At 37.0% G+C, this 22,601-nt stretch overlaps 1 protein-coding gene across 4 annotated transcripts in view; it reads left to right on the forward strand.

Moving 5' to 3' along the window:
- Positions 1 to 22,601, forward strand: part of LOC131160220 (uncharacterized) — a 101,881-nt gene that overhangs the window by 13,973 nt on the left and 65,307 nt on the right. For 3 of the 4 annotated variants that reach the window (XM_058115651.1, XM_058115654.1, XM_058115653.1), the window contains 4 exons: positions 817 to 866; positions 1,017 to 1,080; positions 1,507 to 1,555; positions 1,672 to 1,740. In XM_058115651.1, coding sequence (XP_057971634.1) covers positions 817 to 866; positions 1,017 to 1,080; positions 1,507 to 1,555; positions 1,672 to 1,740 — 232 coding nt within the window. The remainder of the gene's footprint in view (positions 1 to 816; positions 867 to 1,016; positions 1,081 to 1,506; positions 1,556 to 1,671; positions 1,741 to 22,601) is intronic. The other variant, XM_058115652.1, reaches the window with a different exon arrangement.

Raw genomic sequence — 22,601 nt, forward strand, 5'->3', positions numbered from 1 at the left:
ATCATCGATTCATCATGCCACAACCAGCTGGTGAGCAGTAGAACAGCACCAGCAGAATACCCAAAACAGAACATAACTGTTTCACACCAGCAAATCACGACAAATGCACACAGCATCGAACCAAGGATGCTGCACAACCAAACTAAGATGAAAAGTGTCCCTAAGTGACTCTCAAACCAACTAGAAAACCAGATTTGATAACTAATTAGGGGAAGATAAGAATAAAAAACAAAAAAAAAACAAAACTGAGTATCTGAAAAACAGTTCTGATAAATCACATTTAGAGGAGATTAATCCTCTATTACCATGTTGTATAAAAATGGAGCAGAGAAGAAGAGAAAAGAGAAGAAAAGAAGAAGAAAGAAAGAGGGAAAAAAAAAGGCCGCAGTTTCCTGGAGCCTTAAATAGTTCCAGGTCTGCCCTCATATGTCAATTTTAATAATAAAAAGACTTAAGGGGCTGCCACTTCCAGGAATATGCTTTGGAGTGGACTGGTCTTTCTGGCATCTCTTTGGTGTTTGGCTGAGGGATTCTTCTGGCATGTTTCTTTGTAAGGCATGCAGCGAGATTGGCTGGCTCAACTTTATTGATTTTCTTTGTTTCTACTTTACTTCCCGTTTAGTTGCTTTCTTATTGATATGGGAGGATATCCTGTCATCCCTCTTTTTTCAATCTTCCTTTTCTGTTTTGTTGATTGTAATTCTTGTTTCTTCCTTAATATAATTCTTTGTTCGACAAAAAATAATAATAATAATAGAAAAAAATAAATAAAAAAATAATTGCACTTTTTTGCTTAATGAATTTACTTTCTTTCAGGGTCCTTATGGATCTGTACCGTTTGGGCAACTGCCAGGCTTTCAATGTAGGTGCGCTGACGTAATAATTAATATGTAATACACTCAGAGATTTAGGTTGTATTGCAGTTATTAATGCATAGTTAATCATACTTAGTTAGCAAATTAATACTTATGAGTCTAACATATTCTTTTTATTTTATTTTATTTTGATATTATCAGCATTTCAAAAGCTAGGGTTGGACTGTGCAAATTGGACTGAACCTATCTATTTTGATCTTGTAAGGTGTGAGTTCAATAAAGTTTTTGTAATGATTATATGGGTTGCTTTATTGAACTATTATCTTATATTTTGGACTAAAATGACCTGTCTATGCCTTGTAAAAGTCTATCAATCTCCTTTTCATTGATATAGATTAATTTTTCTCTTCAGCAGAAAGCTTGGAGGGTGACTCTTTTTAATGTCGTTTCTAATTTATCTTTTCCTGAAGCTCATGAAAGTCATATACTTGATTAAAAATGTGTTTTCAGTTAATTGTCTTCACTGAAAAATCATACTTTGCCCTCCTGGATCTAATGCTCATGGGAACGTTACAAGTTTATCTTTGTTTTAATGGATAACACATTTTCAGTTTTATCATCTACTTCTTGATTAGTGCTTGTTATTTTTTATCTCAAGAAATGATTATGATGAATTTTGCGCTACCTGTAGGAAGAGTTCTGGTGATGAGGAAAGGATGCTAATATTATTTTTTAACAGGGTGTGTTCCTGTTCTTTATTTTCAAGAAAAAAAAAAAAATGCTAACAGATAGCTCTATGTATGTATCTTTGGCAGATGATGTGTTTAATGTGATTCTACTGTATTTCTTTTTGCAGATTGGTTGGCCTACTTCATTGCCCACAAGTGAGAAAGGAACATTCATGAAAAGTGTTCTGAGAGAAAAGGTTAATATAATAATAAGCAAAACAAAACTGTCTTGAGTCTTGATCCTATTACTTCTGCTTAATTATTAATAACTGTTGCAATACAAATGTAGTGATTGCTCAGATGCTTTCTTTATTATTAGGCTGCATACATCATGCCCTACTGAGATTCCCAACTGGGAGCTTGTGCACTGCTGGTTGTTTTATATGGAGCTCTTTTTGACTTTCTTGATCATATTTCTAGATTTAAATGGTGAAAGCGGAAATGCTTTGGATTACTTTATAAGTTGAGGTTTAGATGTTTAATGAATGTTCTTTGGGATTGAGCGACAAAACTCTGTTTGCCGACTCATTTTTCCTATAATGTTTAAGATGCATTTAATGAACATGCTTGTTTTGTGTTTTTAGTTCTCTCTCTCTCTCTCTCGCTCTCTGTGGGTTGTGTGTATGTGTTTTTTTTTTCCTCACAGGAAGGGAAGGCCTAGGATAGTGTTTTGGGCAGATGAGTTAAACTACTGCCTTTTCCATTTACACCTCCTATTATATAAAAATATCTTATTTTCATTTGCATTAAGTAATTGAAATGAAACCCTTAAATAATAGTTTATTCTAAATTTGATCAAACTATGGGGAAAATTTGTTCAGAAAAAATGATTTATACTAAAAAATTTAAAATGACATAAATACAATTGAGAGCTTGAAAGCTGAAATTTATTTCAAGTTAAAAAGCTTTGGCTTTGATGATGACGACAATGACAATGACGGTGATTATTAATTCATTAGTGAAGTGGGATTTTATTAAAAAGGCACAGAGGGGGTGCCTCTCATACAAGCAAAGAACTGAGAAAAAAAAAACAAGAAGTAATGACCCAGCTGTGGTTTTAGGGTACCCAAGAAGTCAAAAATTGTGTGTGTCCAGCATACACAGCCTGCTGAACAAACTTGTAAGAGTTGTAAGCCATCTTCCTTGAGCATTGTGGGAGAGTAGTTGTTTCTTCAAAAGCACTAGCATTTCTTTGTGTCCAAACTATATAAAACATAGTGAGTAGATCAAGGACAAGGCGTTTTTCCTTTCCCTGTGATGGAGGACACCTATACCGTTTAGGTAGCCCATTTAGAGTGCTTATTTTTGGTGTAGATTCAGGAAACTATGCATGTATTAGGTTGTAGTTTGTGGTGTTTAATTTTTTGTGTGTTTTTTTAATTAGATGTAGGGTATCAGTACTTAGGTAATTGTGTTGTGTTGGACAATTATGTTCTTTGTGTTTTATTGGACAGTTATGATCTGAATTTGGAACTGGTTCCCTGTTTCCCTCTCTTTTCTCCTCTTGTTCTTCCTTCTTCTTCTCCTCTCTTTCTGCTTCTCTCTCTATTCTGTTTTTATTTCTGTTCTGTCCCGCCACAGTCTCTCTTCTTCTACCTTCTTTCTTTTTCCCCTCTTCTTCTCTCTGTTACTCTCCTCAATTCTCTCTGTTCTTGTTTCTGCATCTGTGCAACATCAATTTGTATCATAGCAAACCTGATTATCTATGTTTGTCTGGAGTGATCCACCATAAATGTTTTAACTCCCACAACAATCTCCCTTGAAGAATCATAAAATAAATAATTTGAACAACAGCTATGAAGCCACGACAATTCTCTTCCATTGCTGCTAACAGTGCTTCAAACCAGAGAATTCCAACAATTTAAGCACAGAAATCAAGGAAAATTCAAAGTCCAAAGCACTGCTCATCAACCTGCAACTTCCCAGAAAATTATTAGTGCACCCCTTAATTTCGAACACTATTTTCCATGCATCATTTCAGAACTTTACCATCACCATCAGCCTCAGAAACTTCTGAGAGGCCCTCCCCTGAAATTTCATTGCTGTTGATAGCCAGGAAGCTCCCATGTGCCACCTGAATTTTCCCCAGCTACTCTCCATTCAAAGATAAAAATTTAACAGAGTTCTCTTGACACACCACCACCACCATTGGAATCCCTCAATCTACCATCAGCCAGAAGACCAATTTCGGGATGACCACCACTGGTGGTGCACAAGTTCCATGTGCTGGCAACGCGCGTGCGGAACAGAGGCAGCACCTTTTGTAACTTTCCAAACTTTGAGAAAATGAATTTTTCCATGATAAACTGGATTTTATGCACTATATTTTGAAGTAAATTCAGTTCTAATGCTTGCTACATATTTTGGGAGATGAGTTCTGTTCTGCCAGCTCCCTATACTGACCTATTTGCTGCATCTCATTTGTTTGCAAGAACTTTAGAAATGGGGAATTAGGGTGAGAAAATTGCATGACTGAGCTGGGACTCATTACGAGTTGTGCTTAGAGTTATTGGTGACATAACCAAAAGTTCTCCCATTTATCTTGAATAATGTTTAAATCTGTAGGAAAATTTGTAATTTGCATATTTTAAGTTTCTTGCTTCCATCTAAAAAAAATCTGCACTTTTCATGCGTGCCTTTGGTTTATTCATTGTTTGAATCCTTGTTCATCCCCATAATCCCCCCTTGTATTAATACTTAGGACTGTGTCAAGTCATGTGCATCTTTTTCAATAGCTTAATTGTGTGCATGTAGTAATTTTGGGACTCTGTCACTTTTAGTGGTCTTTGTCAGCATCACTGTACCATATTGAATTATCCCATGGTCACTAACTAAACCACTATATCCATGACCACTGAACCTGCATGATACCGAATGTGTTTTATTTGGTGTTAGTGAACGGGAGCCTAAATCTTGGTTTAGAGCTACAAGGGGGATTTGACAAGGAGACCCCCTCTTTCCCCCTTTTTGTTCATTTTAGGGGCAATGTCTTAAGTAGGATGATACTATCTTTTTCTTAGAGGATCATAGGTCATCTGTTTTGAATATTCTGGGGCTTCTTCATATATATGAAAGGGTTTCAGGGCTTAAGATCAATTTGGGGAAGAGCAGCATGGTACGGAGCAGCATGGTACGGAGGAGCATGGTACGGAGTTAGCCTTGGAGGTAGGTTGCGTTGCTTTGGATTGGCCGTTATCTTATTTAGGAGTTCCTTTGGGGGGTAATCCTAGATCTGCTAGTTTTTGATACTCTGTTGTCTAGAGAGTGTCTAAGCAATTAGATGGTTGGAAGGGTGTTCTTTTTTCTTTAGGAGGTAGGATTACTCTCATTCAAGCTTGTCTTTCTAGTATCCTGCTGTATTTTCTGTCTATTTGCAAAATTCCTGTGGGGGTGGCTAGCAGGATCGAGAGGATCATGAGAGAGTTCCAGTTACTTCAGGTCCATTTCCAACTTCTTCAAATAAGTAATTAATGGAAGCCATATATGATCTCTCTAGCTTGCTCCTTATATTATGGCGGTGATGAGGCAACTCTGAGGTGCAGGAGGAATTGATTTTTGGTTTGACTCATTCGTCCATGGAATTGTGGTTAGGGTGGTGGTGGATAAGGGTATGAATATGGAGAGTGGGCAAGAATAGGTAAGGGAGTAGGATTAGCATATGTAGGCTTAAGATAGCCTCGATTATAGTGTGGATAATAGTATGGGGTGGAGTTGTGGTGGATAATATTGTGGATGTGGAAGATGTTGATATGTCCCATATGGGTTATGGCTCTCATGACTCCTCTCACTCTTTTTTTTTTATATCACCGAGTGTCCTGGGCTTACGCACTGGACTAATCACGTAGGAGGTAATAACTCCTCTCACTCTTGGTGCTATGAGAAGTTGACTCCTTAATGCCAAAATTTTCAGAACTTTTCCTGATTCTATAGGGGTCCTCTGTTGGTCCATGTTCATGCCTATTTATTCTCCTTTGACTACTATCGCTTGCCTTATCACAACCTCCACAGCCACGCCTAGAATGAGGAAAACCCATAGGTTAAAGTCATCTAGTAAAGATTCTAATCTGTGATCTCCTTCAAAAACATGACTTAGTTGAACTTGCTCACCTTCACCAAAACTACAACTAGCACTGGGACCACCACGAGCACCAGTTCTTGGACTAGCATTATTACCACTAGGAGTAGTCAAACCACAACCATCACTTTGAGCTAACTTTGCGAATCGATATATCCTGTCTTGAATAAATTGACTAGGGAGCTAATATCCTCTTCTTTAACCAAATCCGTTCCTCCCTTCCTACTGCCGTGTCCACTACCATCATGCCATCACCAGCGAGCTGTTTTGACTATTACCCACCCAAAATTAAAGCTGGCACTCCATATCTCTCTTTTCCTGTCATAGTTTGAGGGCTGGTAAGCTGCTGCTGGGCTCTCATATATGTAATCACTGTTCATCACCATTGGAACCCACTGGTGAGATCTTTTCCCTGCTCAATTATTTTTATTACGTGTGCATGGATCCTAGACCTGGCTCTAGGTCAGGCGTTAGATAATTTTGAAGGGAACACAGGTTAAGAGTAGGAATTGATTACTTAGAGGTTGGTTTTGGGTTTCAAGTTTCTACCTTTTCTTTTTGAATTTATAAAATTGTTTGCATCAACCACTTACTGACCTAAAAGCTAACTTGCATAATTTACATTTTGAATTTTTATACAACTTGAAAAATCGAACACTTTTAATTCCAAGAATACTATAACTTCATGTGCATTCTAACAACCTCCTAGTTTCAAGGACAACTAGCTTTCACTCCAATTTTCAGGTTAGGGCTTGCGCAGCCTTTGTTTTCCATCTTATACACTAGCCCTTTTACACCCCGGATTTTCAGAAAACAGAATTATATGCATAAGCTTCATGTCTAATTTTCAATAAAGGACTACACATTTATCTACATTTAAAAAAAAAAAAATCTTTCCTCAAATGATTAGATTACTTGTACTTCACCTTTGTGGCACTAAATTCCTTAATTATCCCTATGCATAGTTGGTCCCAAGCTCGGATAAAGGAGGGTTGCATTAGGTAGTTAACAGCCAGCATAAAACTTTTTAGATCTGTATGATATGAATCCTTACCAAATGTTCACTGAGGCGTCCCCTATATGCGACATGTTGCACTTCTACCACCTGGGTGTGACAAAAAACAGAAAAGGGTGGGCTAGGACAGGCCCTACTAGATGTGAGAGGGTCAGGAAAGAAGTGTAGGAAACTAGGGTTGGATTAGCGACTTGGAACATAGGGACACTTACGGGAAAAAAAGCATGGAGTTAGTTGATATAATGATTAGGAGAAAAGTCAATGTATTCTACCTTCAAGATACTAAGTGGATAGGGCAGAAAGCTAGAGAAATTGGAAAATCTAGATTTATACTATGGTACATCGGAAAAGAAAAACATGGTAGCCGAAGACCTAAAAGATAGTGTGGTAGATATTAAAAGAATAGGAGATAGGATCATACAAATTATTATGACTTTAGGCCAAGAGATAATAATATTATTAGTGCCTATGCTCCCTAACTATACGTTAACAGAAAACCTTGAAAGACAATTTTGAGAAGATATAGATAGTATTATTCAAGGGATACCAGGGTCTGAAAAATACATTAATAGGACCTGATTTGAATGGAAACATTGAAAAGGATAATAAAAGGGTATGAGAGGATACATAGAGGCTATATGGATATGGAGATAAAAATGTTGTATAGTTAGAGATGGAGGAGAGAAGAAGAGAAGAGAAGAAGAGATAACGGTAGGGAAAAAAAAACTGAGTGGTTGTTTCTTGGAATCTACGTAAAAATACCTCTAGTAACACAACCTAATTATTAAAATAACATATTCTCTTCTAACAATTCCCCTCAAGTTGGTCACCTAACCCCAGCTTGTAACAAACATTAGACAAGGCAGACTTAAATAAAGACCTCATAAAAACATTGCTTAATTGATTGACAGATTTCATAAAGGGAGTCCTCATAACCATCTTCAACATAGCATCCCTCACAAAATGATAGTCAACTTCTACGTGCTTTATCCTCTCATGAAACACTGAATAGCCAACAATATAAATGGCAGCTTGATTATTACAAAACACATCTACTGGCATCGTTACCAAGAATCCCATCTTTGACATAAGAGATTTCAGAGACCGATGCGAACCTCAACCGACACGCTTTGAGACCCGACAAACAATTTTGGAATACTTGCCCAAAAAAGCTAAAATTCAGATTTTTGATAGAAAACCCCGACCCAACGTTTATAAATGAAACACAAACCAAATGTATAAAGTAACAAACCTCGACCCAATGATTATAATTGAATCACGAAACGAAGGTATAAAGTTTGAACGCCACAAGAAAGAATCCTTGATAAGTTCACAAGTTTTCTGAAGAACCAATAGAAGAAAAAAACCTCACATTTTTATTTTAATTTCCATTCCATTTTTTTTTCATTACAATGAGTGCATGCTATTTATAAAAAATGGCTGAAAATCACGCCAATAATGCATCGTATTGGGCAAGGAAATCACGCCTAAGGAAGGTTTGAAATAGGCAAGTCAATCAGCCAATTAATTGGTATGGAATAGGAAAGTCAATTAGCCATTTAATTGGTATGGAACTGGAAAGTCAATCAGCCAATTAATTGGTCTGAAATTTAGAAAGTAATCAGCCACTTTCTCCTTCTAATTTCCACCCCCACTTAAGCCATAATCAGCCATTAATCCATGCCATTTCTAAGGAAATTACAGCCATGGTCTTAAATTTCCACGAAATTGTCGAATTTTCCATCAGAATTTCCGGTTTCCATTACCCACGAAATCAAAATGGCAACCGATTTCCGTCTTGCTTAATTTACGTCGAAATCTCATTGAATCGTTTAAAATTCATCGAAATCTCAAAATTTTAGCAAAACTTGTCTAAATTTTAACTATGCAATGAAATTTCCTCAAAATTCAAATGAGAGATTTAGGAGTGAAGTAAAATTTCTCTCCTAATTTTTTTTTTTATTGGTTTTGATCGAAACATAAGATTATTACAAGTGCTTTTAAAATTATATGAAAAATAAACTTACAGCAACATTTTATTTAATCATTCATGTCTAAATTATCATTTTTTGTATAATAAATAATATTTGAATGATTTATGAATTTCATTTATATTAACTGAATATCTTTAATTTACATTATCTTACTAATATGTTTGATACACATACTATATTATAAATTTTCCACCTCATACATAATATAGATGTATTTAACTTGTAAATATTAGTCCTAATACTAACATTATTTTGTTTGTTAACCATTTCTAAAGTTTCACAAAGAATTCCATGCTTTACTATTGATTTACGTTATTTTTTTTTTTTGAATTGAAATAGAAATCGAACTTTTCGTACTTTTGGGGCTTCGAAATTTGAGTCGAAATAGAATTTAAGACCTTGATTACAGCCATTAATCCACGCCATTGCAAAAGAAATTATGCCCAATTAAGCAAGATCAGCCCCATCAATAGCTTGGATTAAGTTTATTACGCCTTCATCTTTCTTTGGGCCATGCTTGGAATGCTCCATTTTAGAATCAACCCAAATCTCTTGAATCAGCCCATTAAGTGCTTCTTTGATCTTCTTGGATTTTGCTTTAGTAATAGGCCCAATTGGAACATGCAATGGATCCTTTAATGGTGCTTGTTGATTCTCATCAACGACATAATCTCACTCATAGTATGAGCCATAGCTCGATATGCTCCTTGAGCACTTGATCTTGCTATAGTAGTTTGTTTCTTGCTGAGCTAAGTAACAGGGTTACCTCTCACAAATGTACAATATCTACTAGTAGACTTTCGATCATTAACAGTTCCAATTCAATTTGCATCAGAGTATCCCAAAATATCCCAATTTTTTTTTTATATTTATATAAAACCTTTGCCATAGAGCCGTTGAGATATTGCAAAGTCCTACAAACAACATCCCAATGTGGTTGTTTGCGATTTTCCATAAAATGACTCACCACCCCCATTGCAAAAGATATGTCACGTCTGGTCCAACATCCCTAGACAACTTAACATTGTGGTCCATGGGAGCGTCAATTGGTTTAGCTCCCAACAAACTAGTCTCACTTAGCAAGTCCAACACATATTTTCCCTGAGATAGATTCAACCCTTTCATACACTATACAATCTCAATATGAAGAATGTAACTCAGAATACCCAAGTCCTTGATTTGAAAATTTTCTTGAAGCCACTGCTTGACATCTACAAACCCAATATGGCCACTTTCAGTGATGATGTCATCAACATAAACTACTGGAGGTACTACACTTGTCTCCGTTTTGCAGAAAAAATTTGAATGATTAGAGTAGCACTAGATAAAGCCAAATGCAGAGATTACAACCTTAAAATGTCAAACTAGGCTTGAGGAGTTTTTTTAAGACCATAAATGGCCTTATGCAGCCTGCATACTTTACCATTCTCATCCTAAGCAACATACCCAGGAGGTTGCTCCATGTATACCTTCTCCTTCTGCAAGTCTCTATAAAAGAAGGCATTCTTCACATCCAACTAATGTAAGGGCCAATTGAAATGAACTGCCAATAAGATCAGTAAGAGAGAATGTCTCAAAATAATCAATACCATACATTTGGGTGTAACCCTTGGCAACCAGCCGGTCCAGCCCTGCCTTAAGCTGTTCGATAGAGCTGCCAACAAGATATTTGATGGTGTATACCAGCAACATCTAACCACCTCTTTACTAGGAGGAAGATCCACCAAGTCTCATGTCCCTTGAGTGGTCAAGGCATCCATTTCTACATCCATTGCATGCTTCTACCTAGGGTTAGCAAGTGCTTCAACATGCGAGGAAGGGATAGAAACTGAGGAAATAGAGAAGGCAAAAGAACGTAAGAACTAGAGAGGTGAAGAACTAAAACATAATGAGTAATAGGATTAGAAACTAGGGATTGATGGGCACATCTTTGGGTAGAAAACTTGCAATAAGAAGAACTTCAGTCTAAAAGGTTTTGGGAACATGCATATGAAGGAGTAGAGATTGTGCTATGCTATGTCAAGTAGACATCTACTTTTTTTGTTCAACTACTCATACTTTTTTGTTCAACTACTCCATTTCGTTAGTGGTATGTATACGTAATGTTTGATGAATGATTCCCTTGGCCATGCAAAATGATTGGGGCTCATTTTGAACTAATTCAAGTGCATTATTAGATTGAAAAATTTGAATACCGATGCCAAACTGATTTATTTCCTGGAGGAATTGAATAAATACATGCAAAAATTCAGACCTATCTTTTAACAAATGGATCCAAGTCATATGTGAAAAATCATCCACAAAGGATACAAAATACTGATGACTAGTCAAATACTAGTTGTACCCATACCCTTAGTGTTTGAATGAATAAGAGAAAACAATGATTTACTAGGATACTCGATTCTAGATGCAAACGATGTTCTAATATGCTTTCCCAACTAACATGTAGAACACTCAAAACGAGAAACGAACTTGAACGTAGGAAAAACTTGTAGTTTTTGCAAGGATGGATGACCCAAATGAGCATGCCACTGATCAAGAGAAAATGAGTAGAAATTGAGGAAGCTATATGACAAGAATTGGACCCACAATAACATTCATCGAAATAGTGCAAGTCATCCTTCTCAAGCCTTCCTCCAATCCTCTTCTTTGTCTAGAGTCCCTAAAGAAAACAATGAAGAGGAAAGAAGGTCTTAAAACAATTATGAGACTTGGTTAATTGACTAATTGATAGCAGGTTGAAGCGGAATTTAGGCACAAATAACATAGATGAAAAGGGAATAGAAGGAATTGAGAGAATATTTCCAAAATCAGAAACTGGTGTAATCGAACTATCAACATGAGTAACCTTAGAGTGAAAAGTACTTTGGTTCATGGACAAAATCAAATTAGGACTAACTGTTGTGGGAAAACTGTGTATAATTTGTTAGCTATTTTAAGATATTCTTTTTGTAACAGATTGTATCCTTAGAATTAGGCCTATACAGCTAAGTTTCCTATTCTGTTAGGGTGTCCCATAAATCATGGGATTTCCTATTCTATTAGGGTGTCCCATAAATCATGGGATTTGATTTATTAATTTACTTTTTAGGAATGCTAGGATTGTTGTATATATTCACATGTAATGTTTAGATCAATACATAACTCTTTTCAATTTTCGACATGGTATCAAAGCCAAATTAGGCTCCTTAGGGTTTCAATTTTTTTTCAGCCTTCATCACTGATATTTCTAGCCTTCATTGCTGGTATCTTCCCGTCTTTGCAGACCTTTGTTCTACTCTATTTTTTGAGCTCGTGTACCTCTGTTTCTGCCAAACAAGGCTTGTTTCATCAAAGCCTTAAAAACTTTTGTTTGCCTTCATTGCCAATTTTTCTCTTCTGTGGGTTTCACTTTTGCCTAGTCGTCATCATCATTTCTGCTTCCTATTGACATCATCATTGATTAGCTGATTGTTCAAGCCTTCAAGATGTCAGGAATCGTGGAGACTACTGCTACAGCCCAATCAGAAGAGGTAATTCGACCCCAACAAGCAGGAGAATTGCAGAATATTCATGCCTCCTACCGGTTAGATGGAAAGAACTACCTTAAGTGGTCTCAACTCATTTGCATAGTGTTGAAAGGCAAGGGAAAGATTACCCATCTCACGGGTACAAGTACTAAACCAGGGGATCCTAAGTTTGAAGCATGGGATGAAGAAGACTCTTTGATCATGGCGTGGTTGTGGAATTCCATGATTCTAGAAATAAGTAACACATGCATGTTTTCAGCTACTGCAAAGGACATTTGGGATGCAATTCAGCAAACCTATTCCAAAGCTAATGATGCGGCACAAGTGTACGAGGTCAAGGTAAAAACTATGGTTGCAAAACAAGGGAATAAAACAATCACTGAATATGCAAATCAATTGAAATCCTTGTGGCAAGAATTGGATCACTATCGGGTGATAAAAACAAAATGCTCTGATGATGCAGCGGTTCTAAAGGCCTTTATTGAACAAGATAGGGTGTATGATTTTCTGGTTGGACTTAATCTAGAATTTGATCAAGTGAGGATATAGATTCTTGGGAAGCCGGAGGTTCCAAGCTTTAACGAAGTAGTGGTATAATCCAAAGTGAAGAAAGTAGAAGAGGGTTGATGCTTGTACCACAAATCATTGATAGTTCGGCTATGGTGGCTAGTGGTAACAATAAATCAGCCACAAACATGGAGAGAGGTGCAACACTTGAAGGAGAAAAAGGTGGCCAGCCAAAAACCCAAAATCGTGACGGATTATGGTGCACTTACTGCGAGAAGTCTCGTCAAACCCGTGAAAAATGCTTGAAACTTCATGGAAAGCCTCCAAGCCGAGAATGGGGCCAAAAAGGAGGACAACCACGGAACAATGGACAAGTCCACATTGGTGCAGGACCATAAGGTGAATCGACATCGCAGGAGCTGAGTAGTTTCAACCAAGAAGAGATTGAGAGGCTGAGATCACTTATCAACAGTCTTGGAAAACCTGAAGGATCTCCAGCTACTTGTTCTTTGGCATATTCAGGTGAGCTTCCATCTTCTATTGGATTAAATGTCTCAGATAAAACCTTTACCAACTCCTGGGTCATGGACTCAGGAGCAATTGATCATATGACCATTTATCCAATATTTTTTCAACCTATACTCCATGCCCAAGCAGTAGGAAAATAGCCATAGCAGATGGATCCTTGACCACTGTAGCTGGTTTTTGGGATGTGAAAATAAGACCATCAGTAACTTTGAAAAATGTCCTTCATGTTGCTAAATTGTCCACAAATCTAGTCTCTATACATAAACTCACTCAAGATTTATGTTGTAATGTGATTTTTGATAGTAGTAATTGTATATTTCAGGACAAGGATTTGGGGAAGATGATTGGACGTGCTAGGGAAAGGAATAGCCTCCACTATCTTGAAACACCAAGTCAGTTGCACATGACCAAGGACAGATTATCTTCTTCCTTTATGTCAGAGTTTGTCTTATCCAATAAAGAAAAAAATTTACTTCATCATTGTCGACTTGGACATCCATCGTTTAGGGTTATTAAAGTTATGTTTCCTTCCTTGTTTAAGGATTTAGATGTTGAAAACTTTCAGTGTGAGGTATGTGAACTTGCTAAACACAAGCATGTACCTTTTCCAATTAGTTACAGAAGAAGCTCAATTCCTTTCTATCTTATTCACAGTGATATTTGGGGTCCATCTATTGTTTCTAATGTTTTTGGGGCAAGATGGTTTGTTTCTTTTATTGATGATTGCACTCGTGTTACCTAGATTTTCTTGCTTAAACATAAGCCTGATGTTAGTATTGTGTTCCCAAATTTCTATTCCATGATCAAAAACCAATTTGGGGTCAATATCAAAAGGTTTAGGTCAGATAATGCCAGGGACTATTTCAATCAAATTCTTACCCCATATTTTCAGACAGAAGGAATAGTACACGAGTCATCTTGTGTCAATACCCCACAGCAAAATGGGGTAGCAGAGAGGAAAAATGGCCATCTCCTTGAAAAAACCAGAGCTTTGTTGTTTCAAAAAAATGTGTCTAAGGTTTTTTTGGGGGAAGCAGTTTTGACAGCCACTCATATGATAAATCGTTTGCCTTCAAGAGTCTTGGGTTTCAAGAGTCCTATGGACATACTTTCCACATTCTACCTAGACCTAACCACTACAAACAACCTTGTTCCTAGGATTTTTGGGTGTGTGTCATTTGTCCATGTTCATAGTCACAACAGGGGGAAATTAGATCCGAGGGCTCTAAAATGTGTCTTTGTGGGCTATTCTTCTTCTAAAAAAGGATATAAGTGTTACCACCCTCCGTCAAAGAAATTCTATGTCTCGGTGGATGTTACGTTCAATGAACAAGAGTCTTATTTCACTAATCCTTATCTTAAGGGGGAGAATTCAACTAGGGAAGATAAGGAAGATTTTTTGCTTGATTTGCCATCAATTCCTATGTCTAAAACCTCAAACCCTATACCTGTACCTCCTTGTTCATCTTGTTCCAACCATGTACCTGAGAGTTCTTTTGAACCTGTGCTTGAAAAACCAAATGAACCCAAAGAAAAGATCGATTTTGCTCCTAGAAATACCATATTTGGCAAGGTGTTCACAAGAAGATAGATGACTGTTCCTGAACCAATGCAAGGCCAAGAGTCCAACTCAGATCGTTTGAATGAGGTAACAATTGTTAACCATCAATTGCAAGATGAAACTGAATCTCATGTTGATAATGATGAACAGGACCTTCCAATTGCCATCAAGAAAGGAACCCGAAAATGCACAAAGCAACCATTGTACCCTCTTGCACATTTATTGTCGTTTAAGAATTTTTCACCATCCCATAGAGCCTTTCTTGTAAGCCTAAATACCATCACCATTCTTACCACATTATCTGAGGCTTTGTCCAATGGAAAATGGAGACAAGCTATGAATGTGGAGATGGAGGCGTTGGAAAAGAACAAGACTTGGGAGTTGGTGAAGTTACCGGAAGGAAAGAAACCAGTGGGCTATAAGTGGGCGTATATGGTGAAGTATAGGTCAGATGGGTCGATTGAGAGATACAAGGCGTGGTTGGTAGCCAAGGGGTATACTCAAACCTATGGGATTGATTATTTAGAGACCTTTGCTCCTATTGCAAAGATGAACACGGTTAGAGTATTATTATCCCTAGCAGCTAATTATGGTTGGGAGTTGCAACAATTTGATGTCAAGAATGCTTTCTTACATGGGAAGCTAGAGGGAGAGATTTATATGCAGGTTCCACCGGGATATGGGAAGAATTTGGCTGCTCACACTGTGTGTAAATTGACAAAGGCACTGTATAGCCTTAAGCAATCACGACGAGCATGGTTTGGGAGATTTGCGAGAGTTATGTTGGCTATGGGATACAAACAAAGTCAAGGGGATCGCACATTGTTCATTAAATACTCTTTTTCAGGGGGAGTTATAGTCCTTCTAGTGTATGTTGATGACATAATAGTGATAGGAGATGATGCTAAGGAGAAATAGGTCTTGAGTCAATATTTGGCTAAAGAGTTTGAGATTAAAGTGTTAGGGAGACTAAAGTATTTTCTTGGGATTGAATTTGCTCACTCTGGGCAGGGAATTTTTATCTCTCAACAGAAGTATGTCAGATATCTTCTCAAGGAAACTGGCAAGACAAACCAGCAAGTACTCACATGGATTCTAATCTTAAACTTGGAAAAGCTGAGGAGGATGTCGCAGTAGACAGAGAAATGTATCAACGCATGGTAGGAAGACTCATTTATTTGTCTCACACACGACCAGATATAGCATATGTAGTGAGTGTGATTAGTCAGTTTATGCATAGTTCGAAGGAAGTTCATTTACAAGCAGCCCATAGAGTACTACAATATCTCAAGGGAACACCAGGGAAAGGTATCATGTTCAGAATAATGGAGGATTGGTACTTGAGGCATACACTGATGCTGATTATGCTGGATCAATTGTTAATAGAAAATCAACCTCAGGATATTGCACCTTTTTCGGTGGGAATCTTGTGACATGGAGAAGTTAAAAACAAAGTGTGGTAGCTCGGTCGAGTGCAAAGGATGAATTCTGGGCAATGGCTCAAGGTGTGTGTGAACTACTTTGCTTGAAGATCATCCTTGAAGATTTGAAGATTAAGTGGGATGGCCCTATGAGACTTTATTGTGACAAATCTGCAATTAGCATAGCTCATAACCCAGTACAACATGATCGAACGAAGCACATTGAAGTTAACAGGCACTTTATCAAAGAAAAGTTGGAGAGTGGATTGATTTGTACACCTTACGTGTCTACACATGGTCAACTTGCAAATGTCCTTACCAAAGGGTTGAGTAGCTCTGTTTTCCAAACTATTGTTTCCAAGATGGGAATGGAGAATACCTATTCACCAGCTTGAGGGGGAGTGTGGGAAAACCGTGTATAATAATTAGCTATTTTAGGATATTCTTTTAATAACAGATTGTATCCTTAAAATTAGGCCTATACAGCTAAGTTTCCTATTCTAATAGGGTGTCCCATAAATCATGGTATTTGATTTATTAATTTACTTTTTAGGAATGCTAGGATTGTTGTATATATTCACATGTAATGTTCAGATCAATACATAAGTCTTTTCAATTTTCGACACCTGTCATATAAGAGGAGGCACTAGAGTCTATAACCCAAGGTGAGGAGGATGAAGAGGCAAGAAGCCTGGTTGTACCTGAATGGGCCATAGTAGCACTAGACGTAAAAGACTAAGTTTTGAGTTGTTGAACCATGCAAAAAAGATTGTTAAACTCCTCTTTGAACATGATGGATGATGTACTTAACTCCTCAGTGGAGTGGCTAGGTGCAAGTGAAGCGTCAATAGTAGAATCGCCCTTTACAAGAAACTTATTGGCCCGAGCTAATTTCCCAAGGAGATCCCAATATTGATCAATGGTATGAGTTTCCTTGCCACAATGTGTGTGAATGCGAGAATTGCCACGGTGAACTCCTCATCGTATTACATAACCGCTGCCATGACCACACTCTAAACCTTGTCGTCGTCCTCCCAAACTTCCTCTACTACAGTTAGAGGTGGTATCCATGGCTGACTCATCACGGGAAGGAGCTTTTGGAAGTTAGGTAGCACACACTAACACAAACATCACTTTCAGGATTTAAAAAAATCCAAAAATTGCAACACTTCAAACTCTCCAAAATCCAGATCTTCAATAGGCAGCTATGACTACAGAACTGCGCTTACAATATCCTAGGAGGATTTACTTAACCACCATGAACAGGGCAGACCACAGCAAGGTACTGCAGGCATTTAATAAACAACCTGGCAGCAGCTCCAGGCATTACAGCTGGCAGCAACTGGAAACCAATGCAGAGAAGGAACAGGAAATAGATATTTAAACACCAATCGGTACCGACCAGAGATCGGTACATGATTGCAAGCAATCAATCGCTGAATACACGTTATCAAAACATAATCATCAGCAAACCACGAACAGAATGACAGAGGAACAGCAGCAGCAGCGGCAGCATACTAGAAACAGAGTATAACTAACTTCACATCAGCATATCACCATGAAAACACACAGCTTCCTGCCATGGATGCTGCATAACCTAACCCAGAGGGAGTGTATTCTTAGACGACTCTCTAACTAACCAGAAAATCATATTTGAGAACTAATTAGGGGAGGATAAGCAAAATAATGGAAAGCAGAGTATCAAAACCAATTCAAATAAATCCGATTTTAGAAGGAGATCAATACTTTGATACCATGTTGTAAAGTTAGAGATAGAGGAGAGAAGAAGAGAAGAGAAAAGAGAGGAAAATAGAAGAGAAGAAAAAAAGGAGAAGAAGAGAAAAGAGAGGAAAATTGAGCGGTTCCCGGAGTCTACATACAACTCCATGTCTGCCCTCTTATATATTATTAATAATAATAAGATTTTAAGGACAGAAATACTCACATTAACACAACCTAATTATTAAAATAACATATTCTCTTCTAACAAAAATGAGCTCGGTGATATGATTTTTAAAATTTTCAGTAAAGCCCATCTTGTTGCCATTAAACTTCCCAATCAAATTCATCGTAACACTCATAATGATCAATTTTACGAAGATCTCATTCTATTCTGGAAGCTCATAGCATTGATCCAGATAAACCCCAATTTATTGCTTCCTCTCTGCCAATAATCCCCACTCCTTCAACTTGTTCTAAAAAAAAAAAAGGGATTCCGTATAATAATATATATAATAATATAATAAATTTTTGATATTTAGTAATTCTTGAAAAAAAATAATCGCAGAAATCCAAACATTTATCTATCCAACCATGAGGTAGATCGGCAGCTACTCCTTTGATACGAAAATAATTATGCACCATTCTCATACCTGTGGCAGTTTCAAATAGATCATATACCAATTCTCTTTCTCTGAAAATATAGAAGAAAGGAGTCTATGCATCAATATTTGCCATAAAAGGGCCAAGCCATAACAAATGAGAAGCTATACGACTCAACTCCAACATAATTACTCTGATATAGCTAGCTCTTTTAGGTATTTGAATATTTCCCAATTGTTTTGGTGCATTCATAGTTATTACTTCTGTGAACATAGTAGCTAAGTAATCTCAACGTGTTACATAAGGCAAGGTTTTCTGTAATTTTTTCCAACTTTTCAATCTTCCCATTGATTCCCTGTGGACCCTTCTTCCACTAATTCTTTCCATTCTACCAATGAGTAATCTATGATAATTTGCAAATCCAGATCGGCTAATTTTTCTTGGATAGCACCTGCCCCAGTAGAGATTTCTCGATTTCTAAATGTATCGAAGCTTTGGGTAGTAAAAAAAGTGGGATGCTGTATTTCTAGGATGGGATTTCATATTCGAATGAACCTCATGTCATACAATTGTTATAATGAAAACCTACTTTAAGAAAAGAGGAGAACAATTATTAACCTTTGAGAGTGGACAAAATGAAAGTGAAGTAGGCTTTTCTTTTTTTAATTTTAATTTTAATTTTTTTTCAAACTAGGAGAGGAGATCGTTTATCTTGTAAGGATTGTAAAGTTATCCTAGGGGGAAGCCTAACTTCTCAACATAGGTTTTTAGTATTAGATATTTGTACAAGGAAATGGAAGAAAAAGACTAACATAAATCAAGGCATGAGAATTAGGTGGGGGAGTCTAAAGGGAGAAAATATAGTAAATTTTTAAGATAAAATGATCAAAGAGAGTGTTTTGACAGTAGGATATAAAGTAAATGCGAACACTTTATAAATAGTATGGCTAACTCTATTAAAATGATAGCAAAAGAAATTTTAGGTGAATCCAAGGGAAGAGTTTTGGACATCAAATAAAGCTGGTAATGAAATCAAGATGTCTAAAAAGTAGTAAAGACAAAAATATTATGGTCTAAAACTTGGCAAAATTGTAGAAATGTAGAAAACTTTGAAAAATATAATGAGTCTTGAAAAGAAGAAAAAAAAGCCATTAGTGAAGATAAATATAGAGCTTATGATAATTTATATGCTAGAATAGATACAAAACAAGGTGAAAGAGACATCTATAAACTAGCTAGAGCTAGAGAAAGAAAGTGCCAAGATTTGGGAAATGTAAAATGTATAAAAGGAGGAGAATTGTAATGTCTTGGGGAAAAAAAAAAGACATAAAAAGAGAGGCGGTGAAGATACTTTAATAAGTTGTTTAATGAAAACCAAATAGAGAGCTTAAACCAAGAAGTGAGAAATAAGGAAAAGACAAAGTCAAAGATTTATTCGCAAAATTAGAGTTATTGAAGTTAAGATGGCTCTAACAAAGATGAAAAGTGGGAAATCTATAGGACCAGGTAACATCCCAATTGAAGTTTGGAAATGTCTAGGGGATAAAGGAAATATATGGTTAAACAAAGAAAATGCCGAAGGAATGGAGGAAAAACACATTAATACCTATATACAAAAACAAAGGTGATATTCAAAATTGCGATAACTATCACAAAATTAAACTTATGAGTCATATGATGAAATTGTGGAAAAGAGTAATTGAACAAAGAATAAGAATAGAAACTAGGGACCTAAAGAATCAATTTGGTTCTATGCCTAGGAGATTGACAACAGAAGCTATATATACACTAAGATGATTAATGGAAAAGTTCAAGGAAAGAAATAAGGACTTGTATATGGTCTTTATTGACTTAGAGAAAGCGTATGATAGAGCACCTAGGAAGTCCTTTGGTGCGTTTTAGAAAAGAAAGGAGTGTGCAACAGGCATACTGATGTCACGAAGGATATGTATGATTGAGTAGTGACTAGCATTAGGACTATAGGAGGAAAGTTTAGAGAATTTCCAATCACAATAGTTATATATCAAGGTTCTATTTCGAGCGCCTATCTACTTGCTTTTGTGATTGATGAACTCACTAGGAATATCCAAAATGAAATCCCATTGTATATGTTGTTTGTAGATGGTATTGTTTTTATTGAGAAAATAGCAATAGGGTAGAATCTAAGTTAGAAGTTTGGAGAATTGAATTGCTTTTTTTAATGGTTTTAGGATAAGTAGAAGCAAGAAAAAATATATGAAATGTAATCTCAACCGTGTGAGGAGGAATATTGAAGATAAGATTAAACTTCATGAGCAAGAAATCAACAACTCTAATAGATTTCGATATCTTGGATATTTATACAAGCAGAGGGAGAAATTGAAGAGGATGTTATACATGGAGTTGAAGCACATTGGATAAAATGGAGGACACTTCGGGTGTGCTTTGTGATCATAGAATGCCACTAAAATTGAAAGGAAAGTTTTCTAGGACAACAATAAGACCAACAATGCTGTATAGATCAGAATGCTGGGCAATAAAGAAACAACATATTCAAAAAGTAAAAATGGCTGAAATGCACATGATATAAGGTGGATGAGTGGTAAAAAATTAATGGATAAATAAAGGAAGGAACATATCCGCCATAAGTTAGGGCATACCACTAGTAGAAGATAAGATGAGGGTGGGATAGGTTGGGTGGTTTGGGCATTTAAATGCTGGTGAAGTAATGCACTAGTAAGGAGGTGCAAGCTAGTTACTGCTAATGGTTGTAGCAGAGGGAGGGTTGGACCTAAAATAACTTGGAATGAGTTAGGGAGGAATGATTTAACATCTCTTTAGTTAGTTGAAGAAAATGCCCTTGATCGAGTGAATTGGTGGAAAATGATTCAGCTAGCCGACCCCACTTAGTGGGACTTAAGGCTTGTTGTTGTTGTTGAAGGTGAAGTTGTTTGGCTTTATACTCTTAGAGCAATATGTTGGAGTTTAGGTGCACAACTACTATTTGATATCCACCATTCCACTGCATTGTTAAAATCATTTATGCACGACTACTATTTGATCACCCCTTGACAAGATACTTATTGGCCTAGGTAGGTTTCCCATGGAGATCCCAACATCGATCAATAGTATGATTGTCCTTGCTACAATGTGTGCAGATGCAAGAATTGCTATGATGAACTCCTTGTCTTGATAGATTACTTTTGACACAACCGCCATCCAAACCTTTTCCTTATCCTACTACTTCCCCGACCACGATTAAACATACTTCTAACCATGGTTGAGCTATCTCGTGAAGAAGCCTATAAAGAAGATTGAGAGCCATCTTTTGTGATCGGTTGGATTCTAGCGTATGCTTCATTCATAGATGGAGTAAATTCAAGAACTTGGTTTACTACTTCGAGACGCGTTAGACAAGGAGACCCATTATATGCCCCTTTTGGTCTGTACTAGTGGCTGATGTTCAAAGTAGGATGGTGGAGAGGGCGGTGGATGGAGGGTTGGTTAAAGGATTAGGTGTGGGGAATGAGGGGGTGGTTGTTTCTCACCTTCAATTTTCTGACGATACCATTTTCTTTCTTGACGATCATAACATTTCATTGACAAGAATTTTGGGTCTTCTTAATGTTTTTGAGAGTGCTTGTGGGCTTTAGATTAATATGTGGAAAAGTGGCTTAGCAGCCCTAAATGTACCCAATGAGAGGATAAAAGTTTGGGCAGCAGAAGCTAGGTGTGGTTTATTGGAATGGCCCCTAACTTATTTAGTGGTTCCATTGGGTGGGAATCCTAGAGGGGCGGGTTTTTGGAATCCAGGAGTGGAGAAGATTACAAAGAGATTAGATGGTTGGAAGGCTGCCCTTTTCCCTCTTGGTGGTAGAATTACACTTACCCAAGCTTGTCTCTCTAGCATCCCTTTGTACTTTTTATCTATTTTTAGAATTCCAGTGGGAGTCACTAGAAAAATTGAGAGAATTATGAAGAATTTATTGTGGTTTGGTCTTGGTGGTTGTAGGGACCATTTAGTAAACTAGGCGGAGGTTAGTAATTCTAAAAGTGGGTAGGGTTGGGTCTTGGTAATTTGGTGTCTAAAAACACCGCACTTTTAGCTAAATGGTTTTGGCGCTTCTCTTTGGAAGATAATTCCCTA

This window comes from Malania oleifera, chromosome 7 (assembly GCF_029873635.1).
Source record: "Malania oleifera isolate guangnan ecotype guangnan chromosome 7, ASM2987363v1, whole genome shotgun sequence".
Lineage (NCBI taxonomy): Eukaryota > Viridiplantae > Streptophyta > Magnoliopsida > Santalales > Ximeniaceae > Malania > Malania oleifera.